The sequence below is a fragment of the Ammospiza caudacuta genome, chromosome 14 (assembly GCF_027887145.1).
Source record: "Ammospiza caudacuta isolate bAmmCau1 chromosome 14, bAmmCau1.pri, whole genome shotgun sequence".
NCBI lineage: Eukaryota > Metazoa > Chordata > Aves > Passeriformes > Passerellidae > Ammospiza > Ammospiza caudacuta.
In genome coordinates, this window is record NC_080606.1 from 7,963,377 (window position 1) to 7,991,349 (window position 27,973).

A 27,973-nucleotide genomic window follows, 5' to 3' on the forward strand; every position below is an offset into this window, starting at 1 on the left:
TAGTGGGGTGAGAGCAGGACTCTGCATTTCTGGCAGTGCTTTCTGACAAGCTCTGACTCCCCTCTATGAATGCTCACCCAAGCTCACTTTGCTCTAAAAGATAATGAGAGGAGCTGAGACAAGTGGCATGTTTATTTCTTTCTAGGGCTACGGCTGCACCACATTTTAATGGAATAAACTGAATTGCAAATCACAGCAGTGCTGCAAACAAAGTGTGCTGGGGACCCTGTTACCGAGCAGTTGCTCTCTAAATGTGTCAGATGCAGTGGGGAAGGGACTGAACAGCCAACATGCCTGATGGGGTTTTGTGCCCTCTGAAGTGTCTTCATCCCCTTTTGCAGGCTGGGCTCTGGTGTGTGCCCTGCTTGGGCAGCATTTGACAACCTGTGTTCAAAGCACTCTGCAAGCATCTCACCCTTCCAGCAGATCTGATCTCTGTGTGTGGATGGGGCATGTCTCCTTGCATGTGCTAATGCTCTTGATTGGAGCTGTCTGCTGCTAAGAGCTCTTTCCTGAGTGCCCTCCTGCACCTGGATCCCTAAATGAGGCAGGAGGAAGCAGCACAGCCGTGCTGGAGCTGCCGGCTCTGTGTGCTGGGTGTAACTCCTCCTCATGCTCCTGGATGGGGCTGCAGGGTGAGCTGGAGCAGGGCTGGAGGGTGCCTTCCCCAGGAGAGGGGAGCCTGAATGTTGTGTGCAGGAGCAAACTGCTGCTGGGGTGGGGCTATGACCCTTGGAGGCTGGGATGAATAGAGCAGACATTTGTTTTGTTGAGATGAAAATGCATTAACTGTGGTGAGGGGATGCCTGTCCTGTAACTGTGTCCCCTGAATTCAGCAGCCAGGTAAACCACAGCTGGGAGCCCATGTGGGGCTGGGTGTTTGGATGGTGTTTGTGGTTGGTTTGAGTGCTGCTGCTCTGCCTCCATTCCTGCCACCTGCTCTGTCCCCGTGGGACACCTGGGGAGCCAGAGGAACCCCTCTGCCCTGGTGTCACCCACCACTGCAGCCAAACCTGTGTGATGCTTCTTCTTCCCAGCCCTTTCACTTGTAAAGCTCCCTCAGGTGTTTCAAGTCAGAAGAATGCTCCTTTTAAAAATATTAATCAAACACGGCCTGGCTTTGTTGTTGTAAGAGCTTATCACTTGTAAGTGTTTTTAACTGCTTCTTTGTGGAGCTTAAAATTTGCTTTATTTAGTTTAGAAAATTAATACCCATGGCAGGATGAAGTGATTTGAGGGATTGCTTAAGACAAATGCCTCTTTTCTGCTGCTAATGAGTGTGTGGTTGCTCTTTTGCTGTGTGTTACCTGGCTGTGCCAGCCGTAATACATGGTCCTGCAAAAGAAGCTTGAGAAAGGTGTAAGCAGGGTCAATTTGGTCTCCCGCTTTCTTACAAGATATGTTGGTTGAGTTTTGTTCTTTTTAGCTTTAGAGCACAGGCTGGGGATCCTCCCTGGGCTTCGCTTCTGCAGCTGTTAAAGGCATTACTACTGTAGGTCCTGGCTGGGATTTCTCCCCAGTAGCAGGGAGAGCAGAAGCAAACATGCTGGGTCTTCTGTGGCTTTATTTGTTGCTTCATATAGTAACTTAATTTTTGCAAGCTGCTGGGAGGTTTTTCAAACCAAGCTCAAAGATCAAGATGTCAGTAAAACTCTTTAAGAGAACCCTTTCTTCAAAGGATGTGTCTGCAAGTGGAATAGAACCTGACCAAATAGAATCATAGAGTCTTTAGAATTGTTTGGGTGGGAAAGGACCTTAAAGATCATCTTGTTCAAACCCCCTGCCATAGCAGGAGCACCTTCCCCTAGTCAAGGCTGGTGTTAGTCTGTCTAATTGCTCACTGTCACTTGTGCTCCGTTTGTTGGTGATTCCCACCAGAGCTGTCTAGCAAAAAAATCCACTACACCACGTATTTTGAGCCTTGAGGGTGAGTCACAGAAGGCTTTCAGTGGTTTTGAACCAGAAGGACTCAGCCTTGTTTATTTTGTATTCTTCCAATGCATCTCTGCTAAGAGGGAGCAAATGGGCCTGTCCCATTTTAGGGCTCTGTTGGGGAGTGTGTAAAGCTCAGCCCTTTGAGTTTCCATTACCCAAGCTTAAAGGGGCTTATGAAAAAGCAGGAGAGTGACATTTTACACAGGCAGATAGTGATAGGACAAGGAGGAAATAATTTTCAACTACAGAAAGTAGGTTTAGATTAGAAGTTAGGAAGAGGTGGTGAGGCACTGGCAGAGTTGCCCATGGGAAGCTGTGGATGCTCCACCCTCTCCTCCTGCTCTCTGCCTCGCTCTCTCTCAGTCCAGCACAGCAGCTGTGCTCAGCACATCTGACCCAAAGGCTCCCTTCAGATGGTGTGGTTTGCATTTCAGTTTTGGGGCAGCCTGGGCTGTGTTTTCCCAGCAGTCAGGTGTTTAGGGAAGCCCTTCCACTGTCATGGGCTGTTCTCTGTGCCAGCTCAGACCCACCGTTGCCATTCCCTGAGATTTCTGTGCCCACAGCAGCACCAGGATGGGGATGGAGGTTATGGGGCTGCAGGAGCTGCTGCCGAGCCAGCCATGAGGGGAGAGCAGTTGTGATGGAGGTGGGAAACAGGAGCAGGAGGCAGCTGAGGGCTGGGGTCCCAGGTCCTGAGCAGACGGCATGCAGCCCACAGGGTCCCTGCCTGTGCAGGCAGCAGATGGTGCTGGGTTTCACAGCCCGAGCACGAGGCTCAGCACTCACTGTGGCTCACAGGGAAGGGCTGCTCTCAGAAATGTTTGCTGCTGCAGTTTGTGCCCAGGTCTCTCATGGAGGTGGTTATTGCCACTGTTAGGCTGTGCTGGGCACCCCTCTCACGGCAGGGACACAAACAGGCTGCTAGCGAATGTGCAGGTGGGAAAAACATATATTTCATATCTATTCTCATCCTGCCAAACACAAGGTTCCTGCCCATCAAAGGTGCTCTGCTAGGGTCTCTTTTCCATTCATCCCTTCCAGGCCATGATTGGTTGGTGGGGCTGTGCCAGGGCAGGTGGCAGAGCCCTGTATCAGGAGCCTGTCCCAGAGCAGAGCTGCAGATCCTTGTGATCTGGAGCAGGATTGCCTCTGGCCCCATAGCCCCAGGGGAGTGAGAACCCCCCAGGGAGGGTTCTGTGGGGCAGCCCACCCTGGCAAGGGCTCAGGGTGCCCATGGTGGGAGAGGGGATCCTGCCAGAGGAGCTGCTGGTTTGCTAGAAGTCGTCTCCTAAATATGGACATGATTATTTTTAATTTTTTATTTGCTTGCTCTGGAATCCTTTGCATTTTTCCCTTAATCCTGGAGAAGAATCAGCGGTGCCCTGTGTGCATGTGGCATGGCTGTGCACAAACTCCCTTTGTGACTTTCTTTCACGGGAGAGAAACACATTCAGGAAAAGCAGGGCCCTGACAACAGGAATCAAGTGTTTCTAAATATGGACATCCTTTTTTGGACTAAAAAGTCTTTTTGTACCATGCATATTTCCCCTGTTAATCATTTCCTTTTGTTCCTTGCAAACTTGGGTCCTCCAATGTTATAGGAGGAATTATAGCTGCTCTGTTTGTAAACTTTTCGTTATGATCCATGAGCTGCCTTGTACGTTGCTCTGATTTGCTGGGTTTTCTTTTTAATGTGGTTGGAAAGGCCAGCACTCTAGTTTACTCACCCTAGGCTTTCCTTTTTTTAAAAAATAGTCATATTTAGCTAAGCCCATCTCGAAATATTGGGGATTTTACAGGCCATTGAGCTTTGCCTGGTCCTATTCACTGCTTTTGTGCTGCACTAATTGGCTTGATAAAGAAGGGCCTGGGCTCTGTGGAGTGCTTCTCCTCCAAGGTGAAATGTGAGATGGAGGGGGAAATATTCAGATGTTCACTAGCAGTTATGCTCGCTGGATAATCTGAATGCATCAGAAATGAGCTAGAGCTCAGACAAAGTAGGGGATTAGGAGTCTGAGATGGGCGAGCGGGTGGACATCTGGAAGCCTGCTGTTGAGCTGTCTGCTGGGCTGGGCTGTGTCCCATAATGTGGGTTATGGCACTGCAAATGGACAGCACTGGGCTCACGGTGCCTCTCTGTGCCTGTGCTCCAAAATAACAATCACTGCTGTTCTTTGGGACCCCACCCTGCCCAGCAGAGCATTCGGCTCCCCTGTGACCCTGCAGGGACAGGCTCTGCTCTGGTGGCACTGTGTGCCTGCTCTGCCTGCTGCTCCGGGGTTCTGGGGAAGCCTCACCCATCCCGGGGCTGGTGATGCACAGCAGATGCTCAGGGCCTTGCTTGCACAGTGCCCCTGTGATTCTGGGCAGGGGCAGCTCTGCAGAGCCCACCAGAAAAGCCAAATGCATGGGGGAGGAGGAGAAAACCCAGCCCGGGGCTTCTGAGCCCTTCCCGTGTGCAGAGCCCAGCTGTCCCAAAGCTGAGCCCATGGTTACAGGGCAGGGCTGCCTGTGCCACCAGCAGCATCTGCTCTGAGCACTGGCTGCCCTTCCTCCATCCCTCCTCATTCCCAGCCCCTCACCCTCACCCCTGCAGGCCAAGGTTCATGGCTTGGTCACCAGAGTGTGGATGGGTCAGGGTCTTCTTCATTTGATGATAAAATAGGAGTTCAAAAATCCTTCTGCTTTTTTGAAAACAGTGTTGGAGAAGGAATTACAAATATGTTGTGAACAGAAATAACTGAATAGTGGTTTGGTTTGTGTTTTCCCAAAAGGTAATTTCTTTCCCAGCCTCTCTTCATGTGCTCCCTTTCTGCTCCTCCCTCTCCAGCACCTTGCTCATGTTTCCATCCTTTTCCTGCATACCCTGCCCTGGCAGCTTCAATTTTGGCCACAGCTGTGAGTACCCAAAGCTGGCTGTGCACAGCTGGAGCCTCTTAGTGCTCCCAGCACACATCCCCTGCTGCTGGAGCAGCACTGTGCCTGCCACAGGTGGGAGCATCACCTGAGCCAGCCAGCACTGAGGGTTTCTTGTTCAGGAGCAGAGTAATTCCCACCCTGCTCTGATTCTGGCACTGCCACCACTGCTGGATCCATGTCCCAGGAATTAAAGCAGGAGTGAGGAGTGAGCTGTGTGCCAGTGTCACTGAAAGTTCTGACTCAGCAGGACGTGGCCAGGTTGTGTGACAGCCCTGCAAAATGTGTAATTTGTGGGGGATGGTCTTGTTTTACCTGTCAGCTCCACACACACTAAGCTGACCCATGAGGCTCTGGGTACAGCACCAATGGCCAGTGGCTCCTGCTGTGCTGCCTTGTCTTCTTGTCTCTTTCTGGCAAATCTGCTTTTTTAGCTTGGGGGAGCAGAGCTGAGTCCCAGTAGGCACTGGCAGCATTTTTACTTTTTGAGTACTTGTGTCCTACTGGGTTGAGATGTAGTTGTACATTTTTTTCTGGGTAGAAGCTTAGGGAGCTTCTGCTGAGGGTGATTTCTTGGCACTGGGTGGAGTGTGAGCACACAGGTAAAACAGCTGCTTTGCTGGGGCCAGTGTACCAGGGATCCTGCCTCTGTGCCAGCAGCACCTTTTGGCTGGGGAAATGCAGGTCTGGAGGAGTGGAGCAACACTTCTGGGGTCACCTGTGGGCACCCTGGAAGCCAAAACTCTGGAAAGCTGGATTCAAAATACTCCTTTTTGCCCCAGAGTGGGAGGAGGCATGTATTTTGCCAGAAAAGCAGGGCCAGAAAGGGTTTTTGTGTGCTAGGGGGGCTCTAGGTTAGGTGACCTGCCTGATTTTACACATGCTGAATGCAGGTAAGCATCCCAGTCCCAATTCCTCCTGCACTGTAATGTAACTTCAGAAGTGCTGGCAGCACAAAACATTGAACCTGCTCCATACCAGGGGGAGACTCTGAGGGCTGCCCAGGGGCTTTGGGATCCCCAGGGCAGGACAGGGCACCCTGCAGCTCCCTGATATTCTTCTGGGCTGTCAAAGCCTTTGCTGTGAGGTGGAGAGCCCAGGTTTGGAGGAGGCAGCCCTGAGCCCTGTGCCAGTTCTGGGTTCAGGGGGGGGATGCTCCTGCAAACAGCAGTGCTGGGAGTTTGCATTCCCCTCAGCCTCAGCCCTGAAGGAAGCCTAAAGCCTGGGTCAATAATAAGCTTATAAGACAGTAAATCTTGGTAATGAGAAAAACAGAAGACGGCATCTGCTCAGCACAATGGCGCTGTGTATGGTCTGGTAAACAGCTATTGAAAGGAGATGCCTGTTGTGGAATGGGTTACAGCTGAACAGCCCAATTTCCATGCAGGGCTGGGGGGTTTCACTGCCCCCAGCCCTGCTGGGGCTGAGCACAGGCAGAGCTGACCTGTTGCCCATGAGGCTCTGTGCTTTCCACAGGTGCAGCAGCCCCTGCCCCAAAACAGAGCCCAGCTATCACTGTCCTGCACGTGTGGAGCTGGAAATGAGATGGGACTGTCACCGTGGCTGTCTGCCCCTCCTCCTGTGCCCCTCCAGGGCCTCCTTGCAATGCCTGCACTGGGAGATGTGCATACTCCAGAGGGTACTCTGCTGCAAAAGGGGTCGGGGTAAAAATGGGAAACAGCTTCTTCTGTTGTCTTTGGAGGTGCCAGAATGAGATGAGCTGATGGGCAACAGGCACCTGGGGAAGAATGAGTTGTGCAGGAAGGAGAAGAGGCTGGGTCTTCACCTGACACTCACTTCACCTGAGGAGCCTGCTGCCCGTGGGTGGGAGCTGGCAGTGCTCCTGCTCCAGCTGTGTGAAGCCAGGTCTGCAAAATGGGGAGGAGGAGGAGAAGGGGGGAGTTAAGGGGAAGAAATCTGCATATGGTGTGTAATGCGTTTATGAATTGGGTCTTTAATAATTTACATTACCAGTTTAATACTTTGAATACAAATTATCTTGCCCATATGCTGTGCTGACAAACATAAAAATGGAGTAATCAAAGCTGTAATAGCACTACAGCAAAAAGACATAAAATGCCACTAGAAGGCTTAGGATAAATTATTGCATGCACACACCAGCTCTATGGCTCCCTGGTGCCAAAGGATGCATTGCAATTTCTTCCTCAGACTTTGCATTTGGGCTTGAGGACTGATGCAGTACCAGGAGTTCTGCTCAGAATTCTGCAAGACAGGCAGCATTTAACAAAGGAGAGGGAAGAAAAAAAGGCTCAGACTTGTTTGATAAACACAGCAATTTAAATTCTGCTCTGGCATTCCATGGGCTGCCAAGAAAATATAGCCCTCTTATTTGTAGGGAGCCCCTTTCTCCCTCCAGCAGGGTTATTTGCATGTATTATAAACTGCAGTGCTGGCTTGCCATCTTCAGGCAGCTGCCACACACTGCACAGCATCCCTGTGCATCCCTGTCCATCCCTGTGCTGCTTGGAGGGGCTGGGTGCAGCCTGGGTCCACGAGGGATGCCCAAGGGAAGAGGCACCAGGGGACCCAGGCAAAGGGCAGCATCAGTGAAACACAGGTTTCACATCATCCCACTTGAATGTGTTCCCCTCTAATGCCTGAGCATTAGGGGTTGGAGGAGGTGGAGAGGATGAAACAGCCCCTGGTGCTGCCTCTTGGCCCCTCCTGGGCTGCAGTTTGGGTACAAGGGAGCAGCTTGGGAGGCCTTGGGAGCTCACAGATGCTGCACTTAGGGTTTGTTTTTAGCAGTCTTTTGGTGCACGTGTGTGTGTGTGCTGGGCACAGGGTTCTGCAGCAAAAGGAGCAGGTTTGCAAAACAGAGATGCAAGTTGTGCTCACAGGGAGCAGCTGCATCTGTAAATGTCAGCAGAGCTTGTGTTGTACCTTGTGGCAGAGCCTCTGCTTTGAAATAAATACCAGCCTATTCAGTGGTGCCACATCTCCAGCACATCCCAGCTACAGGCAGTCTTTCACAGAAAGAGCCATTTAAGGCTCCCATTTGCATACACTGAATTTCTCAGCTATCAGGGTTACTCCATGCTGTAATCCATTCTGGGCTTTTACTCCATTCTGTAATACCATCAGTGAAAAATGAGGCTTCTTCCCAAATAAATCATCACCAGTGAAGGAAATGGTGGCTTTTCCACAAGGCCTGAGGCTCCTGCAGCAGCAATGTCTTTTTCCAAAAGGCAGAGAACACTGGGCAGGCTCATTCTGTGCTGCATGAGCTCACTGCCACTCTCCCCAAGATCTAAGTCCTTTGCATATGAATGAGTTTTTCCTGTCTTTGCCTCTCCCAGGATCTGCTGCTGTCTGTCTCCCTGGAATGTGGTGCCAGCAGCTCGGGAATAGTGCACTCACAGGCTGGGGCTGCCCCTCTTTGTCTCAGCCTTTATTCCATGCACTGGTGCACCTCCCTCTCACTGCTAAGGGAAGAGGAGTGAATGCCAGTGTTTGGCATCCTGGCAAGGTGGGTGCTCAGGGCTACAAGAAGTCAGAGAGAGAAGAGGGCACCCTCCCCCTGCCTAGCCTGCCAGTTCCTGTGTTCCACCTTGCTCTGCTCCTTGTCTTCCTCCAAAGCCTGATTTGGCCTGTGAGCAGGGGGTTTTGGAGGAGCCCCTCTGCATCCCCTGCCCCTGGGGAGCAACCACATGACAGAGCAGGCCTGTTACTGCAGCCAAAAACCCTCAGTGCAAAGAGGCAACCACAGCTTTTCCTGCCAGAGCAGAGGGACCTGTGTGAGTCAGGATGGGGAGAAACAGGTGGGCATCCAGCCCCCACTGAAAGAACTTTTCCCATTGCCAGATCTTCTGCAGAATTAGGCCCTCACTGATCCTTTTGATCCACAAATAAATTGGATGGATGAAGACCACAATGAGAAATATCCCCATTCTCATCCAGAAGGGATTTTCAGCATAAAAAGGCTTTATGTGACTCATAAACTTTAACATTTATTTCTGCACGCGAGGTAAATATTTCCCCCTCTGAACGTCTAAGCAATGCAATTTTGTTTGAAGCCTCTATTTGTTTAAGTCTGAAGGTGACAATAATTCACTTGTTTTCCCTTCCTGTATTTCCCCAAGCAGTGGCACGAGCCTAAATAGAGCAAACTCAGCTTTGGCTGTTTGTCACCTGTCAGCTCTGTCCCTCAAATGTGCTCAGACAAGCTTTGTCCTGGAGTTTACATCTGGGCACCTTCTGACCTCTAGCTGCTGGTAAATGGCCCCATGTTCTCCTGCTTAGAGGAAGAAATACAGCATACCTGCATGCTGCCACTGCCAGGGCAGGCAGGAGAGAGAGTCATAACTTAATCTAACTCCAGATAAATCACGATTTCACAGCAATCTGCCTGCCACAGGCAGTTGGGAGTCCCATCTCCTTGGCACTGTAGCAACACTTGTCATCCAATGTCCCAAAGAGACCCACTCATGGCCAGAGATCACAGATGACTGGGAAGATGCCTGGAGTTGTAAACATCAATCTGGAGAAAACAAACACTCCTGGGAGCTGGTGTCAGGTCGGGATGTTCGAAGTCAGCGCTTGTCTCTGCAGAGCACAGGATGTGCACATGGGCTGAATGGATCCATACCTCACACCTCCCCAGGTCTGGAGCTCCAGCAAATCCAGGGAGACAAAGTGCTGTCTGTCTTCTTCCCTGGGAGGGCTTGGGTCCCCAGATTTTGGAGGCTGCAGCCCCCCATGCAGCTCACAGAAGGGGACCAAGGTAGGAGTGAGCTGCTGTGGGGCATTGGGGGTGGCTTTGGGGCTGTGTTCAGCTGCTGGGGGGCAGAGGGGGTAGGAGGTGGCATCGGGGCTGGCCTTGGGGCTGTGTGCAGCTGCTGTGGGGCAGAGGTGTTTGGGGTGGCTTTGGGGCTGCCATGTGGCTGTGTGCAGCTGCTGGGGCAGCCCCATGCCTGCCAGGTGCCCTTTGCCACCTGCTCCTGCCAGAGAGGGAGGCTGGTTTGGGAGAGGTGGTAAAGTTTTGTTTTCAGTTCCCCACTTACAGGCAGAGCCCCCCATTGTGGGCAGAGAGCCCCTTGTCCCACGGCAGCTTTTGGAGAAGCTCCCCATCTCATCACAGGCAGTGTGTTTGCAGCACAGGTGCCTCACTTGGTTTTTATCCTTTTTGGTATCCCTTTGGTGTCTTTCCTGGCTTTGGTGGAGCCACTTTGATGTACAGCTGGTGTCATATGAAATCTGAAGCAGGTGCTCTCCTTCTGCCCTGCTCCCACCCAGGACTCCCCTGCAGCTCCCAGTGTCCCCCTGGGTCTCTGCCTGTCCTCAAGGATGTCTTCATGTCCAAGCCTAAATTCAATGCTAACATGCACAGGCTGTTTCTGTATCTGTCTGCCCTTTTTTTCCTTTTCCCTTTATTTTAAAGGAAACTGAATCCAAGGCTGCCATGTAATGATGACATTATTGTTAGCAGTTATTTCTATTTCCATAGTTCCAAGAGGTAGAGAACAGAGTCCCACTGGGTTAAATGCAGCACATGTTATAACAAAAAGACAGTCTGAGTGCCAAACAACTTGCAATCTTCTTTTTAATGCAAGGAATGTAAAATTAAGATTACTATAGCAACATCTTGCCCACGATGAACACAGATAGGATTTGTTGGTCTTTATAAATATATATGAGTGTGTGTATGTATATATATATGTAATGTACACATACAAATCCTAAATATCTCTGGCAACCTTTTCTGTAGTTGAATTTATATTTAATTTCAAGCTCTCTGTATTACAGATCTAATTTGCATCCAGCTTTCTTTTTTCATAACTTCGGCAGCCCTGCCTTTTCCTTCAGGCTATTATGTGCACACTGCATGGCAGGCTGGAGTGCCCACTGCCTGGGGAGAGTGCTTACTCCCTTCCTGGGAGCAGGGACAAACTGACTGGGGGAGCTAATCCATCTACTGGGGTTTCATTTTAACTGTGTACAACCCTGTTAAACCTTATAACTGACTTAACATCTCCAAATTTGCTTTCTTCAATCAGATTTTAGGAAAGTGGGGTGAACCTGAGACATGCACATCCTTCCTTTTTCTTCCCATTTCTCTTCTCTGAAGTTATTCCTTCAACTTTCAATGAATTTCCTATGAGGTATGAACTGAAGCTCTCATTTCTTCCCCATGACTGAATAAAACCTGGGCCTGGTTTTATTAAGAAATGCCTGTGGGAAGGGCAGAGCACAACCAGGAGTGAGGAGCTGAGGGAAAGGCAGCAGGAGGATGGATGCTCCTACAGCTCAGTGCCACTTAAATTCTCTAAGAAAGCAGCAGAAATTCAAGCACTGTTTTCACCTTGTTGCAGAGGTAAGTGGAGTTACTGATAAAGAAGAGCTTTAACATCACCAGATCTGAAGAGAACTGTGTGCTAATGAGCCTGCAATTGGGGAGGAGGGGGAAACCAGGCACCAAACTGTGCTAAGGAGAGCTGGAGGATACCGCTCTCTGCCATAGACACATTGGGGGGATACCCTCCTCTTTGGAGGAGCAGGAGGAACTTGCAGCTCACTTGTAGCAGCTTTAAGGCTGTGGAGTTGAACGTGCACAGTTGGAGGGTTGGTGGATCCACTGTTTTGAGACCAGACTGTAATGGAGATCTGAGAACCAAAACTGAAAACGCCTGCTGGCAGGTCTGGATGGAGAAGCTGGAAAGCAGCCTGGAGTTGCCAGCTGCAGATTTCTGGTGCCTATGACTTAGCAGAATTAAATACAAGGAAATAAATCACAGGCAGCTCTGCCTGCAGGGTGTAGAAGGAAAGCAAAGGGGCTGGGGTGAGGAGGGTGAGCAACCCCAGTGGGTCTGTGGGGACGGCAGGAGTGGAAAGGTGAAGAATGGATCTGCAGGGCACAGAGAGGCCCACTTTCAAAACCCACCCAGGCAAAACCAATAGCTTTCCTTCTGGCAGAACTGCTCTGTGAGCAGGAATCAATGCCCTCCTGCAGAGCCTGCAAAGGCACTGACAGGTGTAAGTGTGCAGGGCTGATGCCCAGAGGAGGTTTCTGGGTGCAGTTATTGTAGAGATGGGTGGGACAGAGCAAACACGAGGGGCTCTTCACACGTGCATTGGGCGTTGGTGTGCACATTACAGTGGCAGGCTGAAGATCAAACCAGACAATGGGGAGTGGCTTGGAGACCAGTGTAAGTTCATGAGCAGTGAGGTATTATAGGGCAGAACAAAGTGATTTTTGTAAGATGGGCACTCAGCTGTTTGCTGCAGGAAAGTTGTTCCTTTGCTTCAATGTCCCTGACCCAACCTGTAGGCAGAAGAGACATTGCCACCTCCTTGCCCAAAGGAAGGAGTAAAGGCAGGCTCCAGGGGTCCAGCAGGGCAGTGAAACAGGCCCAGGAGGAGTCAGCAAGGTCTGTAGGGCTGAATAAACCATCTTCAAGACCACTGGTTAAAATCCACACACACTTTCTCACCCTGTTCTCTGGAATGGGCACCCAGCAGGACAAGAGTCTGTTTATGCTGGAAGTTAACCCTGGGCTCCCTCAGGTAAGAGCAGCTGCTGTGGGCAATGTGAGCACCAGTGCTGCGCACGGGGTAAAGGTTTGTGTGCAACCTCAGCCCAGAGACCTGGTGCTTGCCTTTTGGAAATGCTGCAGAGCTGTGCAGGTGTGCTGGATGGTCCAGTGGAATCAGAGCTTTTAGTGGGAGTACAGCAAGAGAAGAGAGTAACTTCCCACCTATGGGCTGCACATTGCTGATCCGTACCAAAGTGATAGCCTGAGGAAAGGGAATCTCTTCACTGCAGAAAAAGCTTTGGTTGTGGAGTCAGCTGGCTGCAGCCCTCTGTGAACTCCCAGCACACTGGCACTGTGGGAGGCTGCACTTGTGCAGGGGCAGGTAGGTACCACATCCCCCTTGGCTCCACAGCACTGCGGTGCCAGCCACCACCACCTCTCTGCTTTTTGTTGCTCGTGACCCTCCTGTTCCCATCAGGTGTTTTTAGCAGGCCTGCCACCAAGGCTGTAATCGGTTCTCATGTGCTCCTATTTATGCTCTCACCCAGCAATTTGCACAGGGCTGTCGAGCTCTCTGCTGGTAATTGACAGGGGAAGGCAATCTGCTTCATGAGAGGAAACATCTCCACGGCTGCTGGATCTGAGCAGGCCATTTCCCATAATGAGGGTGAGGTAAAACAGGATCTCACTAACAGCCGTGGATGTAGCTGAGCCCTCATTACTGCAGGCACGGAGGTGCTGCTTGGGACATAATTAAGAGCTCAAAAGTGTGGCACTGTCCTTCCTACACTGCTGCCCCATAGCAAGATGCTTAGCGGCAAGTGCTCCTGAAGTTTGCTCAAGTCACGATCCAGGCTGCAGGAGGGGCTGCTCCAGCAAAGGGAAAGCTCCTTGTCTTCTTTCTTAAGGCAGCTCATGAAGAGGAATTTCAGCCTTAGCATTGGAAAGCAATGCCAGTGTCAATGGCTTGTGCCATCCCCAGCTGGAGCAGCAGCTTGGACGTGGTGTGGGCAGAATGTTTGCAGGTGGGTGTGCATCCAAACACAAATGGGGGCTGGGGAGGCAGGGAATGTGAAGGGGAGAGTCCCCAGAGCATCTCAGCAGGGATGCAGAGCTGGGTTCGAGGCACTGATGATGCTGCAGGAAGAAGCCTGAGTTTTTGAGTTTCTTCACACGTATTTATTTGCCAGCAGAGACTGTACAAATCCCATGCATAATTCAGCCACTGCCATACAAATCATCCCACCAGCAAAAGCTTTTTCAGAAAGCACGATTTGATTGCAACAAACTTTGACCTAAATGTGCTGCAGCCCCGTATGACAGGTTTTAAACTTTTGCCGTCACTTCCTTCCGAGAGGCAGAGTGAATCTAGGTCAGCCCCCCTTGTTTCTTTGTAATGAGGCTAATACTGATTTCATTCATGTTGCATCCTCGAGTTTGAGATGGGGGGAAAAATGGGATATTCGAAAAGGCAAGTCAGCCTCAAAGTCATTCTTAAATCTCATTGTGGAGCAAAGGAAGCGGCTTGATGTTGCATTGTAAGGCAACATTGATGGTGCCATTTACTATTCAGGGTGCAAAAGGCAGACAGAGTTTTCCTTCTTTCCCTTTTTATTTCGATTGCAGCGCTAAGCTGGGCTGAATGAGCGGGCCTGTGCCGGGTTTCTGGCGGTGATTAGCAGCCAGGGCTGCTCTGGCCGGCGGGCTGTGTGCGCTGCTCGCTGCTGCCGCCGGGGACAAAGGGGGAGGCGGCTGAACACGAGGTTCCCTGTTTGTCTGGAGCTCCTGGGCAAGCTCCACAGCATAAACAGAGCCGCTGGTTTGTTTATCTGCTCCAGGATGGCAGCTCAGGGCAAGCTGCTGCATTCATCTGTTTGCTGCTGAAGCTGCCAGTGCTGCTTTTCCCAGGACTGGGATTCCCTTAGCCGTGCACAGAACAGCTGTGCTGCCTCTCTGTACCACAGAAAAGTTTGGGAGAGAGAAACAGCTCCTGAATATGTTTGGCTAAAGAATTGCAGGTGGGCAATAGTGATTCCCCCTGCATATCGTGATTCTGCCTCCTGGCCACGAGCTGGATTTAAGGGCAGAATTGAGATAAGGGGTAGGGGGTGGAAAGTGTTTGCCCTTATTTTTATGCTAATAGTCATGATGCGTGGCATAAAATGACTTATTTTAGCCGTGTTTGTGGGCTCAGTGAGTCTTAGACTGCACTGAGGAATGAACCTCCACTGTCTGGGAGGTCTAGATCAGAATCTTAAGCAAATAAACCAGACTGTACTGGAAAGGCATGTGCTGAAGCTGTGCACTGGCTGAGCGCTGCATCCTTGTGGCATTCAACACCTGTGGGCTGCTGCTATCAATATGGGAGGCAGCAGAGACCTCTACACTCTCACCCAGTCTGTTCAGGGGTGGAGGAAACCTGCTCTACCCATCACCAGGAGCAGCCTAAAGAGTGCAGGGGCTGAAGAGTGTGGAAATAGTCCATGTGGCAAAGGATTTATCAGCCTTATTTCTGCTTCTGCTTAGTGTGTCTCCCAAAGGCCATTGCTTGAGTCAAAATGCCCATGTGTTGAGAAACTACAACTTTCATTTGTTTTTGTTAGAAATAAATACAGGTACTTGGCTAGGCTGTGTGGTGGGAGAAGAGGGTTCAGCTTCATTCAGCATCTTTGCCCTGCGTGTGTGGGTCTGGGGAACAGAGCAGGTGTTTGGTGGGACACGGGCAAGGGAGACAACTGAGTGTTACTGCTTGGGGAGCTCAGTGTCAGGAGTGACTATAAAACTGCCCTTGCAGCTCACTGGGAGTTATTTTCAGTGAGGAAACCACTAACCTGCCCCATGGTCCTGGTGGTCCCTGGGGTCCTGGTACTGCTTTTGCAAGGAGGGAGTTCCACATCAAAGATGGCTTGCCTGCACCCTGTCTGCAACTGAGACAGGCAGTGTGGAAATTGAGACTCTGATTTTGTATCTCTCTCTTTTCTTTTCATGTCTTATCCCTCCTTTGAAGTGGGATACCAAGATACCTTTGAATGAGCTCATGTTGGAATTCTGAAATTTCCAATCTGAAATTTCCTGATTCAGTGCTAACCTACCTGTTCCAGCCTGTGCTCAGGGGGCCACTAATCATCATGAGGTGTTCCCCAGTTCTGGCTAAAGGGAATGGGTATGTCACTGTCACTAAGCATGCTTAGTCAAAACAGCAAGAAAAATTGGCCTTAAATATGCCAAATTCAGTATAGTAGTATTTGTAGAGAACAGCTATTATCTTTGTATATTTGACAAAAGTTAATTGTCTCTGTGACAGTCAGGGTAGTAGTCAGCCTGTCCCTGTAAAGGAGGGGAAAAAAATTCTTCATTTATAAGCGATTCATTAAGTAGCATTAAAGCTGTCTCTGAAGACAAAATAATCTTTTTAAAGAGGACTCAAGGTAGCGAGAAGGAAGATTAATGCCTCAGCTATTTTTCAATTATGTAAGCTTCCATTTATTGCAGTATACCTGGATTAACTCTTACTAAGCTGTGTGGCCTGGTAGGCAGGGGTGTGAAATGGGGATGTTTTGTGCCACTGGACGTGCTCAGTGAGGGGTGAGAGATGCTCTGCACAGGGCTGCTGTGATGGGCATGGCAGGAGGGTGCCAGGCACTGCCCCTCTCAGCCTCCCTGTCAGCAAAGCTCTGACAATTTTGCACAAGGAGTGTGCATTTATGGTGCTGGAATATTTTGCACTGATTACATTCTACTTGGTCTTCCTGTCTGCATGCATGTACCTACTCTCTCTGGTGTAGTTCAGGCACTGAAGGGTTCTGGTTTCTGGTCCTAATTCAGGTGTCTTCTCCTGTGATCATGTTCATGATCCTTTCAAATGAGCCTAAATTCTTCTAACACACTGGGGATCCTCTTATTTCAGCGTGATTTATGTCAGCAGTTCTGGTAAAGTGTAATTAAAAGGATCTCATTGATACCTCTACCTTAATTTTTTTCCCTTGCCACTGCTTGCCTTGTCTTAATTGAAGCAGTGAAGAGTCCATTTAGCAGCAAGGGGGGAGGAAACAGCCTGAAGATCATTCATCTAAATCACTCCAGCGATGAAAACAGTTGCTCACTACATCTATCATAATTTCTTCTAAGTTTCTTATGGAAGATTAGTTGCTGCAGCTATGCAGATGCACACATGCCTGGTGGAGCTCTGCAGACCTGCCTGTCCAGGGCAGTCACCCCAGGCTGTGGAAAAAAAGCTGCTTTTTGCAGGTATAAATTACACACCAAAAAAAGTGTCCAGATTAAAAGCCCTTTTAATGTTTTTCCAGTTGCATTTGTTTAATGAAATGTTACACCCCCTTTACCTTGCACTGCTCTGTGAACAAGGTTTTTTTAAGTCTGAGGCCAAAATCTTTTTTGGGTAGCTTTGGTGCTCTTGCCAAGACACGTTTATGTAAAGTTCAGGTCCTTTGAAGTCACATCCTTGTTCTCCACAGCTGAAATACTCCTGAGAGCATCTTATACATGGTGCAAAACCGACAGAGAAGAATGAAGGTGAAAGAGACTGAAAGGATATGTCCATGAGACTTCACCTTACTCCTGTCTGCAGGTAAGACAGGAGAACAGAGCAGCTGAAAGTCCATGAACAAAATTATTTGATTTACACGGAGAAAATATTTTCAAAACTATGCAGAATTCAGTGCAGAATGTCAAAAGGAAGCCAAAAGAAGCTACATATCAAGGCAAAATGCTGTCTTTAACAACTCAAGGATTTTGATAGCTCTGACCCTGGGCCACCAGGCCAGGGCAGACCCTGTTTGCTGCTGGTCTCTGCTGGCAGGGAATGAGCCACCAAAGGCTTTGCTTTTTGCTCTGTTATTGACTCACTCGACCGGGCAGCAATAAAACCCCCATGGTGGGTTGTGACACAACCTTAATGTTTGCTTGGACACTTTGACCTGCACACAGAGGGGAGGCTTTGGGCAGGAGCAGGAGGTGGTGCTGGACAGCCTGAGCATGGTCCTGCCCTCTGTCCTGCCCATGGCTGGTGCTGAGCACCTCTGCTGTGAACACAGGCTGAGAGAGCTGGGCTGTTCAACCTGGAGAAGAGAAAGTTTCAGGGACACCTTATAGCACCTTCCAGTCCCTAAAGGGGCTACAAGAGAGCTGGAGAAGGACTTTAGACAAGGGCAGGGAATGGCTTTAAACGGACGGAGGGTGGGTTTAGATTAGATATAGGAAAGAAATTTTTGACTGTTGGGGATGATGAGGCACAGGTTGCCCAGAGCAGCTGTGAATGCCCCATCACTTGAAATGTTCCAGGCCAAGCTGGATGGAGCTCTGAGCATCCTGGTGCTCCTGAAGGTGTCCCTGCTCAGGGCATGGGGAATTGGAACTGAATGATCTTGAAGGTCCTTTCCAACTCAAACCATTCCATGCTTCTATAGTATCCCTATTTTCTCTTTTCTGATTTTGTTTTCTAAACAAAGCTGAGAGCTCATGTAGTTGCGGTATTGCAGCCACAGCCTGACCACAATGGTTTGGTGTCCTCTTGCTCATGGTGGTGTGGAACAAAGCACAGAAAGTGCCTGGAAGCCCCAGCCATGGGGCTGGACGTTGGGAACTGGGTATTCTGGCTATGGGAGCTGGGCATCCCGATTGAGAGAGCTGGATATCCCGGCTACGGGAGCTGGGTATCCCGGCTGAGAAGCCGCTGAGTGAGGGGGCTGCTGAGTTTAAATTACTGCTGGGGATTCTGCAGTGCACACGTTACAATCGGTTAAAAGTACTAAACCGAAAATGAATGGTCTTATTCTGGCGTAATTGGTTGAAAAATTCCCTGTGGGGATGGGTTTGCCTGAGGGGTGGCTGGCTGGGAGCGGAGCCGCGGGGCGATGGGAAGCAAAGGCACCGAGAAAGGCTTCAGCGACTCGAGGTGCGAAACTTCGCCGCGTATTCTCTCCCTGCCGGCACCTGTGCCCGAGGGCGGAGACGGGAGAGCGTCCCGGCGACAGCGGAGGAGGGCGGGGTGCGGGTCCCGCGGGGAGGGCGGGCGGGGTGCGGGTCCCGCGGGGAGGGCGGGCGGGGCTGTGGGCCCGGCGGGGTGCGGGTCCCGGCGTAGCCGCGGGCGGGCGGGCGGGGCTGTGGGCCCGGCGGGGCTGCGGGCCCGGCGGCTCCGAGCGGGGACCCCCGCCCGCCCCCGCCCCGCGCCGCCCGCCCCCGCCCCGCGCCGCCCGCCCCCGCCCCGCGCCGCCCGCCGCCGCCGCGCGGTGGCGCCATCGGCCCGGAGAGCGCCTCAGTGCCCCCGGCGCGCTCCGGGCACCCCCGCCCGGCCCCCCCGCTCCGCCCCGGGCAGGGCGGCGGCACCGCCGGGGAGGGGGCGGCGGGCTCGCCCCGGGACGGGCCGGGCCGGGCCGGGCCCGGGGGTGAGAGCTGCCGTCGGGGCGGGAGGAGGAGGAGGGGCCCCGGCGGCGGTGGGCAGAGGCGCGCATGGAGCGGCCGGGGAGCAACGGCAGCTGCCCAGGCTGCCGGCTGGAGGGGGGCCCGGCGGCGGGAGCCGCCACCGGCCTGGCGGCCGTGCTCATCTTCACCATCGTGGTGGACGTGCTGGGCAACGCGCTGGTCATCCTGTCTGTGCTGCGGAACAAGAAGCTCCGCAACGCCGGTGAGCGCGAGGCGGGCGCGGGGCGGGCGCGAGGGGCGGGCGGAGCGGAGCGGCCCCAGCGGAGCGGAGCGGCCCCGCTCCTCACCGCACCGCACCGCACCGCGCCCCGGGCTCCGCCGGCCCGGCCCCGCACGGCCCCGCTGCTGGCGGGACAGGAGCCCGCGGGCGGCGGCGAGAGCAGAACGGCACCGGGGCCGTGAGGGCACCTCCGCTGGGGAGCCCCGGGCCGGTCTGCCCCGGCCGAGGGCTCCGAGCTGCCGCTGAGCCGCAGCAGTGCCCGCCCGTCGCTTCCCTCCGGTGGCCGGGCTGCCGCGGGGCTCCCGGCTCGCTCTCTGCCCGTCCCGTCCCGCTGCTGCTGCTGTCCTCCGACTTGTCGAAACTTTTATCCCCCAGAGGCAGCTGCAGACGGAGGAGCCAGCTCAGGTAAAACCCACGTCCCTTCAGCGAGCCGCGCTGGGAGAAGCGGGGCAGAGGTGCAGGTGAGGACGACTCCGAGTGCCGCGTCAGGTGCTGAGCAGGAGAGCTCGGGTTTTTAAGACAAGACCATTTCAACGTTGAACACTTGCTTTTGTGTTCCAGCCTTTCAGTGTTTTAGTGTTTTTATTGCAAACCTGCTGTGCTGAAAGCACAGTGAAGAATTTACGTCTTTTTTCCACGGGTAACTTGGAAGTCTGCCTTGTAGCCTTATGTATTGACTTCCCTAATGAATTCATCTAGGAAAATTGTTAAACTGATACTATTCAGTATTTTCAAGAAAGCTGTATTATTTGAGGATGTAAATTTCTTTCTTTCAAAGTCTTGTTATTTTAGCAAAGAAATACTGGATATCTGTATTAACAGAGAACTTATCCTGGATATAAGTTGCTCTGTAAGGAGTTTGAAGTAGTCTGTGTAGTGCTGCTTATATTGAACCGTAGAGTATGTTTTACTGAGAGCTATATCACTGTCTGCTTTTATAGAGAGAGACATAAAATGACCTTCAGTTTTATAGCTTGTAAAGTGGCTTTAATGAAATATCTGTGGTGTTTACGATGTGCAAGTTGCAAGTATTTTGAGATGCTGATGTCTCACTGTCCCTCTCAGTCTCCTGTAAATAAGCAGTAACTCAGCAAGGTTCAGTAAAAGTACCGGATAGATAAGGCTGAGAGGACAATTTCACTCCAGTGCCTCTAGCATTTGATTGATTTATTAATGAAAGAAAGCACAGAAATGGCCATTGGCTTGGGCAGGCACTGAATGCAGTGACCCTGAATAGTGAGTTGCTTTTTAACTGGTACATAAAACGCTGCCCATAGCTACACAGACAGGCTGTGCTGGGTTTATGAGAAACTGCAGTGTAGCTGGAAAAGCTCTTCTCTTCAGCTTTGCTTTAAAATGTGGGTGCTGCAAGCCAGTAATCGGTGGTTCTGGGGAAGAAAAGCACCCTGCCCTTCTCCCAAGATAACTAGCTGTTTGTGTTATCTGGCTGCCAGCAGATTTGAAGCTATTAACAGCTTTTATTACTTTTCGATTTCTTGATCACTTGAATGCATTTCATGTTTTGAGACTTCCTCCACTGTGAGTGGGGTTAAAGCTCCCGTGAAAGTGAAAAAGAACAGCTTTGTGTTGAAGTGATCACGGAGATATTTTCCAGATCTTAGTCCTTGTCAGTAGCCTGTTGTCCGCTCTCTGTACGAGCTGTCGGCGTGTAGGAATAAAGTCAACACAAGTGCAAACAGTGCTAACCTTCCTGATCTGAGGGGACGTGGCTCTTGTTGCAGACAGAACGTGAGTGTGACTAGTGGGGAATTCAGTGTGACAGACTTTGAAGCTGTGGCAAGTCCCAAGACCCATCCTGTTTTGTTCACCTGAGCACTGTTCCTGCTTCAGTCACAGCCTAAACTGGGAATTCCTGTGCTAAATCGCAAAGGGGTTCAGCAGCAGGGGGTGAGGTGGTCAGGCCAGTGGTGGTGGTGATTCAGTAAAGTAAAATGTCTAACCTGCATCTGAGTGTTGTCATCTTGTGTTGCTAAAAAGATCATATGTGCTTAGGGTATTCAGGCAGTCCTGCATATCTCTGTGTTGGGATGTAAGCAGTCTGCCAGCCTCCCTGGATGCAGGACAAAAAGTCAGGGATCTCAGCTCAGTTCATGCTCCTCCTGACATGTGAGCAGCCACGTGAATGAGAGGGGCTCATCTGGAGCCCAGCAGCCAGATTGAAGTCTTTTGGACAAAGAGTTTATCTGCTCATGTGCGAATACAGCCTAAGCCAGTTCAATAAATGAAAAGGGCACCTGTGATGGCTGTGTCAGCTCCTGCCAAATCCTGGAAGGACCAAGTCTTCTGTTTCTGGAGCAAGCTCATGCAAGGTCATCCACTGGAGCTAAAACTGTATTGTCAGGATAAGCTGGGTTCAGGCTGGGATGTGTAACTGGCGCTGCTTCAGGAGCTGTGGTGGGTGTCACTCTTGTGAGGTGGGGTTTTTGGTCTGTTACCCTGGATGCTTTTGAAGAACTTATCCCTTGTCACTTCAGCACTGCCCACAGCTGCAATGGCACATAGCCACAGGAGTGTGACTGTTGGGCAGCACCTCACATCAGCATTTGCCTGGAACTGAACAAAGAGAAGGAGGTGAGTGGTGCCTGTGGGCAGAAGAAACTGGGATTCACTGAAAGCCCCAGGTGTGCTCTGTGGTAGACAGCTCACATCCACAGCTGGCTCTTCAGTCAGTCATGCTGGGCAATGTCTGGTGTTGGGCTCTCCTACATCCAGGGTTACCTGGACACTTGGAGATATTTGTGTGGTCCGAGAGGTTCAAAAAAGCTCCAGGCTTTGGTCTGTATGTCCACAGTGCAGGGCAGTGACATGATTGAGGGTGAAGGGTGTGAGGAATAACCCTGCTCCTCTCACAGGAAAGATGTCTCTATGTTTCTGTGGGAGGGGTGAAGTTTTTTGGCAGCTGAAAACTTTGACAAACCTGATCAGCCTTCTATTGCTCTGGACACTGGGGGCGTTGGGAAGAACTTGCTCTTTCCAGAGAAATCACACTGCTTGTCTTTCCATCTGGGAAGGTGTAAGGTAAGTTGATGTGCCCAGTGTTGTTACTGGGAGGTGCCCAGAGTGCTGAGCACAGATTGGGACCCAAGTAACAAACAATGGTAGTGAGCTGTGTACAATGGGGCATGTGCGGGATCAGGACCCGCCGAGGGCTGCTGGCATGGCTGAGTTTACAGCTTTCCATTCTGCCTCTGGCCAGCTTTACAAGTGTGAAAATCAGCTCTAAAACCAGCCAATATTTTTCAATGAGCTAGCCTGCTCCCTAGGCAGAGGCTCTGGCAATACCCTCCTCTAGTTCTTCTGAACTCGCTGCAAACTCAGGCACAGAGCCCAAACATGCATTCCCTGGAAACCCATGTCTCCCAGCAGTGCTGCCTGGAGCATTGTGTGCAGAGAGCAATTTCTGCTGCCTCACAGGCCCTTTTTGCTCTTGGGAATGTCATTTCTAGGGATCCAAACCCTCTCTAGGGGCAGGCAGAGCAGGTACAACTCTAATGAGGTCACTGGCTTTTAATCCTTTGGATATACACTATACAGGGCTGTTTGCATAGCGAGGGGATTTTGTTCTTGAACTGTCACCCCAGCCAAAGTCGGGCGTCACATACAAATCTGGATGTATTATGTCAACAGTTACCTTTGTCAGCCAAATGCAAACTCTCAGAAGAAATCCTAGATCTGTTTGACAAGCTCTGCAGCCAGAAAACTGTGTTGACTAACAGGAGTTGTGTTTCCATCCCTGAGCACGGGCAGGGTGACCAGCCTGCACTGCCCGGGTCAGCCATTTGCCCTCTGGAAACGCTGGCACTGGGCTAAGTTTTTGTTTGCTTGAGCAGGGCTTTTTATTTATTATCCCAAGACCTCTGGAACTTCCTGGCTGGCCTGGGACAGGCTTCTGGTTTGTTTTTTTTTTTTGAAGTCAATGTTAGGAATTTGGGTGAGCTCCTTCATAGGCTCTGAGTCCAGGTTTTCTCGTTACAGATGTGAGGATGGTTGGCAGATGGTGCTGGGGATCTTCCCAACTTGCTTCTCAGAGAATTTTGTTATAGCTGAGATTTAAGTCATCCTTATTTGCAAAGATAAAACGTAATACTTGTACTTTCTGTATCATCTATATCAGGATACTTTCACTGTACTTTTTTAGCATCAAGCCTAATGTATTGATAGATTGTTGCTTTTTTCCTGATAGAACTATTGCCTCTGTTTTTTTAATATCCTTTAGCTTTCTTTATAAAATGTGTTGAATTATATAAAATTGGCTCTAATTTTATAGTAGATTTAAATTTTTTACTTTTTTTAAATTTGGCTCTTGTCTTAATTTCTATTTTAAACCAAATATTTTCTAAAAAATATACTGTTGCTTTTCTTGGTGGGAAAGAGGGCTCTACTAAGGCATCTTTAAACATCCTTCAATAAGTATTGTCACACTTACTTATATTTAGATGTTTTCTCTCAGTTATTTTTGTGTCTGGTTCTTTTTAGTTTTGTGAAACTGACCTTTAGGAGATGTTGTTTTGGACCATGTTCTGTTTCCTTACCTCAAATGTAGTTGGGAACTGTGATTGGTTTTCTTCCAGCTACTGCAGGATTTCCTTGTCCTAGAAAGCTATCTATTATATGTAGGTGTTGAGATTTATTTTTTTTAAATTTTTTTTAGCACCACAAACCCTCCAGCATCTGCCATAAGCCTGAAATTCCATCTCTTCTTGCTGTACACTGTGGGTAGATGCTTCAGGAGCTGCTCATCTGTTGCACTGATTCACTTGTCTACAGCAAACTCCTACCAGTGCTGCTGGTGCACCCAGCCCATGGCCCTGAAGTGAGGGGGCCCTGCTGCAGGTGGCTGGGCTTTCTGGGGGGCTCTGCAGAGGGGAGCAGCCTGTGTGTTGGTTAAACTGTCACAAGGTTGCTGGCACTCCCTCTGCTGTGGAAGGGTGGCACCCAGCGCCCCTTGCCCTTCAGCAGGGATGGCACCTGTGGCATCGGAGGGGTGAGCTGCTGGCAGATGTCTCTGCTCCAGAGGGGCGCTGTCCATGCCAGGGGTTGTTCTTGGCTTTGTTACTGATGCACCAAGAGCTCGGTGGTGAGTTTGCCATCTCGAGCTGACTCCCCCTGTGCCCCAGCCATGGGAGTGGTACCTGCAGCACTGGGGCTGCAGAGGAGCCTGGCTGGGGCTGGGGCTCGGCACAGCGAGGGCCTGGGCTGCAGGGCTGCTGCAGAGAAGTGTTGAGAGTGGTCTCTTGGGGGTATGGTGGGCTCTGGGAGCAAGAGGGCAGGGGGGGATGGATCTGTCCCTCTGCTGCAGCCCTCTGCATTGCAGTGGGTGCTGGAATGGGGCTGCTGGCTGTGGCAGGGAGGTGGGAGAATCAGGAGTGACAGTGGGATGAAACCTGTGGGAAAATCAATTTGGATTGAGGTGAAGTGTGAACTTTGAGTGTAATAGGTGTAATAAAGTAGAGAACAGTGTTGACCTGTCTTTTCCTAGAAGATGTCTTGCACAGTGAGACACAGAGACAGGGCATTTGTTTGGGCTGTGTTGGAGCCACAGGCACAGCCCCATGGCCAGACTGATTTGGAGAGGTCTCTGATGGCATCACCTTCATCTGCTCCTGCATTGGTGAGCGTTCAGGCTGCGTTCCCATCCAGGCCCTGGCACATCCCTCCTTCCAGCAGTGCTGCTCTGGGCTCCTCCTGGGCTGTGTCCAGAGTGCCAAGGAGGGGGCTCAGCCCCTGCCCTGTCTTGCTCCAAGTGGCATTTGTGCTCCCATGCTGTGCTGCTCCCATGCTGTGTTCCCAGGGCTCCAGAGGAAGCAGCAGCTCACTCAGCCATGAGCAGCTCCTAAGTTGCTTTGTAGCACAGTAGCTTCAGAAATATTTCTAAATTGGTCCTTCATGTAGCTCCTTTGGGGTTCCCAAGGGGATTCCATCCCATCAACTCTGTGAGGTCAAAGCTTCCAATATTTGGGTTTGGTTTTTTTTTTTTTTCTTTTCTATTTTTTTTTTCCAGGGAAAAAAGTCTTTATGTAGATGTGAGTATTTTTAGGAACACTGGATCTCAGGAGCCCCTTTGTGAAACTCTGTGTAACTCCCAGCAGAAATTTTTGGTCCTCCCACTCCAAACTCGGGGTTGGAGCAGGACTTGAACACAGCACTGTAAATCATGGATGTGTGGCTGGGGAGTGGAGCTGAAGCACTGTTAGTCATTCAGTAAGTCAGCAGTGCTCAGCATGCACTTCAGGTGTACCAGTGGTTTGGGAGCCAGATGGTATGTGGTCAAGTGATAAATACATGATTCGAGAGGAATTGTCATGGTTTGATGCTGGCCCAGTGCCAGGCACCCACGAGAGTCTTTTGCTCACCCTCCCCTGCTACAGCTGGGCAGTGGAGAGGGGGAAAAATAATTGACAAACATTTCGTGAGTGACATAAGGACCAGGAAAAACACTTAAAGGACAAAACAGGCTCAATTTATGGTTGCAAAATGAATTTATTACTGACAAGATCAGAGGAGGATAATGAGAAGTAAAACAAACCCCTAAAACACTGCTTCCCCCCAGCCCCTGGCTCCTTCTGACTGACAGGGCAGGGAGACAGGGCTCGGGGGTTTGTTCAGCTCATCATTGAGATTTTCTGCTGCTGCTCAGGGAGAGGACCCCTTCCCCTGTGAGACTGTGGGGTCACTCCCACGGGAGACAGTTCTCCTTGAACTTCTCCAGAGTGGGTCCACTTTCATGAGCAGCAGCCGCACCACACCTGCTGCAACATGAACTCCCCTATGGGCAGCAGCCCTCCCAAAACTGCTGTGATGTGGCTCTCTCTTCCCATGGGGTGCAGCCCTCCAAGGACAGACTGCTCCAGCCTGGAAGAAGGGTCCCTCTTTCTCCATCAGGTCTTCCACTGGATCACAGCCTCCTCCAGGCATCCACCTGCTCTGGTGTGGGCACCTTCCCCTATGGGCTGTGGGTGGGTCTCTGCATCCCCTGTGGATCCCCAGTGGCTGTGGGTGGATCTCTGCATCCCCTGTGGATCCCCACAGGCTGTGGGTGGATCTCTGCATCCATCTCTGCATCCCCTGTGGATCCCCACAGGCTGTGGGTGGATCTCTGCATCCATCTCTGCATCCCCTGTGGATCCCCACAGGCTGTGGGTGGATCTCTGCATCTGTCTCTGCATCCCCACAGGCTGTGGGTGGGTCTCTGCATCCCCCTGGATCCCCACAGGCTGTGGGGGAGTCTCTGCATCCCCCTGGATCCCCACAGGCTGTGGGGGAGTCTCTGCATCCCCTGGATCCCCACAGGCTGTGGGTGGGTCTCTGCATCCCCTGGATCCCCACAGGCTGTGGGTGGGTCTCTGCATCCCCTGGGATCCCCACAGGCTGCAGGGGCTCAGCTGCTTCGCCCTGGTTTCACCATGGCTGCAGAGCAATCTCAGCTCCCATGCCTGGAGCACCTCCTCCCCCTCCTTCTCCACTGACCTTGGTGTCTCCATCTTGTTTTCCCTCACATGTTCTCACCTCCTCCTCTGACTAGAAGCAAAACCTGTGACTTTGTTTTGATTTCATTCTTAAATGTGTCATCACAGAGGCATTACCAGCCTCTCTCATTGGCTCAGTTTTGGCCAGCAGCCTGTCCATCTTCAGAGCCATCAGAGTTTGGCTCTGCTGGACATGGTGGAAGCTTCCAGGAGCTTTTCACAGGAGCCATCTTTGTGACTCCCCTGCTACCAAAAACCAGGCTGTGCAAAACCAATGCACCAATGAATCAGGTTTCCACTAGGAACAGTAATTCTGGCATTTCTGAACTGAAGATTATTTGCCTTTGCAGTGTTTGACAAAAGTTCTGTTACACATGGGTAACAGGTTGAAATTAGTTGAAACAAAACTCCTATTATTAGGCAGATCTGTGCAGATTTGTGTCTTGTATCGTGTCAAATAACACCCTGCCTCCCCAGCTGGCCACCCTATGGACAAGAGATCAACCCGTGTTCAGCACACTGTTGAGCTCCTGTTCTCCCTTTCTTAATCCCTCCTAGCCCTGTGCCCTTCCCTGTCTCTACCAAAGGCTCTTCTTTTCAGCCCCAAAGAGCATTGCTGCCCAAGGACTTGATGTTCCTAAAAAATCTCAAGAGCCAAGTACTGGCGTAGATAATGGTAAATAATTAATTACCTTGCAGACAGTCCTTCAATATGAGCTGGAACATCTTTCAGGAAAAGGGAAGGTGGGCATATGTGCTCAAAGTAACTGTTCCCTGTGATTAATTAAAAGGCTTAGAAGGACAACTGTCATGTCATGCCCTATAAATAAAATGGAAATTATTTCAGAGATGGGTTTTGTATACTTTTATCTTTTTTTTCATTTTGTTTGCATTTTGTTGTTTGCCTTTTGTTTACTTTTGTCTCTCTGTGCAGGATGTTTAATTCCTTCCAAGTCTGTCCCACAGCAGAGAGCAGGGGTGGAGGAGGACAGGACAGTCCTTAGGAGAAGGCTGTGCCACAATCCCAGGACAGTCTTGTCTGCCGCAGCCCCAGTCTGATGGTACTGCTTTTTCTGGTACTGAGCAGGCACACAGCCTGCAGTTCCCATGGGCTTTATGAGCTGTAACTTAAATGCAGTTTAACATATTTCATCTTACTCTTAGCCTGTTGTGTGGCCTTCAGATCTCAGCTGAGAGTTTTATTTCTGCAGGTACTGCAGTAGAAAATAGATCAAATTGAATCTGAATGGGATGGGTGAAATCCACAGCAGCGTGGCATTTGGATGCATTAGGAAATGGAGCCCTGGCTGTGCTGCCCAGGGAGTGCTGCCTGACAGCCAGGTGGGAGGGAGCAGCCTCCCAGGGTGCCCACAGCATGAGCCAGGATGGGGCACAGGGCTCCTCTGGTGGCCTCGGCTCTGCCCTACTCGTGAGGAGATTCAGAAGGAGCAATTTAGGAAAGGGAGAGATGTTCTCCAGGT

The 27,973-nt window shown here is 50.9% G+C and overlaps 1 protein-coding gene across 1 annotated transcript in view; it reads left to right on the top strand.

Annotated features, from left to right (window-relative positions):
- The first annotated feature begins 18,812 nt into the window (after positions 1-18,812).
- GPR50 (G protein-coupled receptor 50) overlaps positions 18,813-27,973 on the top strand; it is a 43,544-nt gene continuing 34,383 nt past the window's right edge. Inside the window, 3 exon segments of the mRNA XM_058814142.1 lie at positions 18,813-18,987; positions 19,381-19,431; positions 19,434-19,466. Of these exon segments, the coding sequence (XP_058670125.1) occupies positions 18,813-18,987; positions 19,381-19,431; positions 19,434-19,466 (259 nt within the window).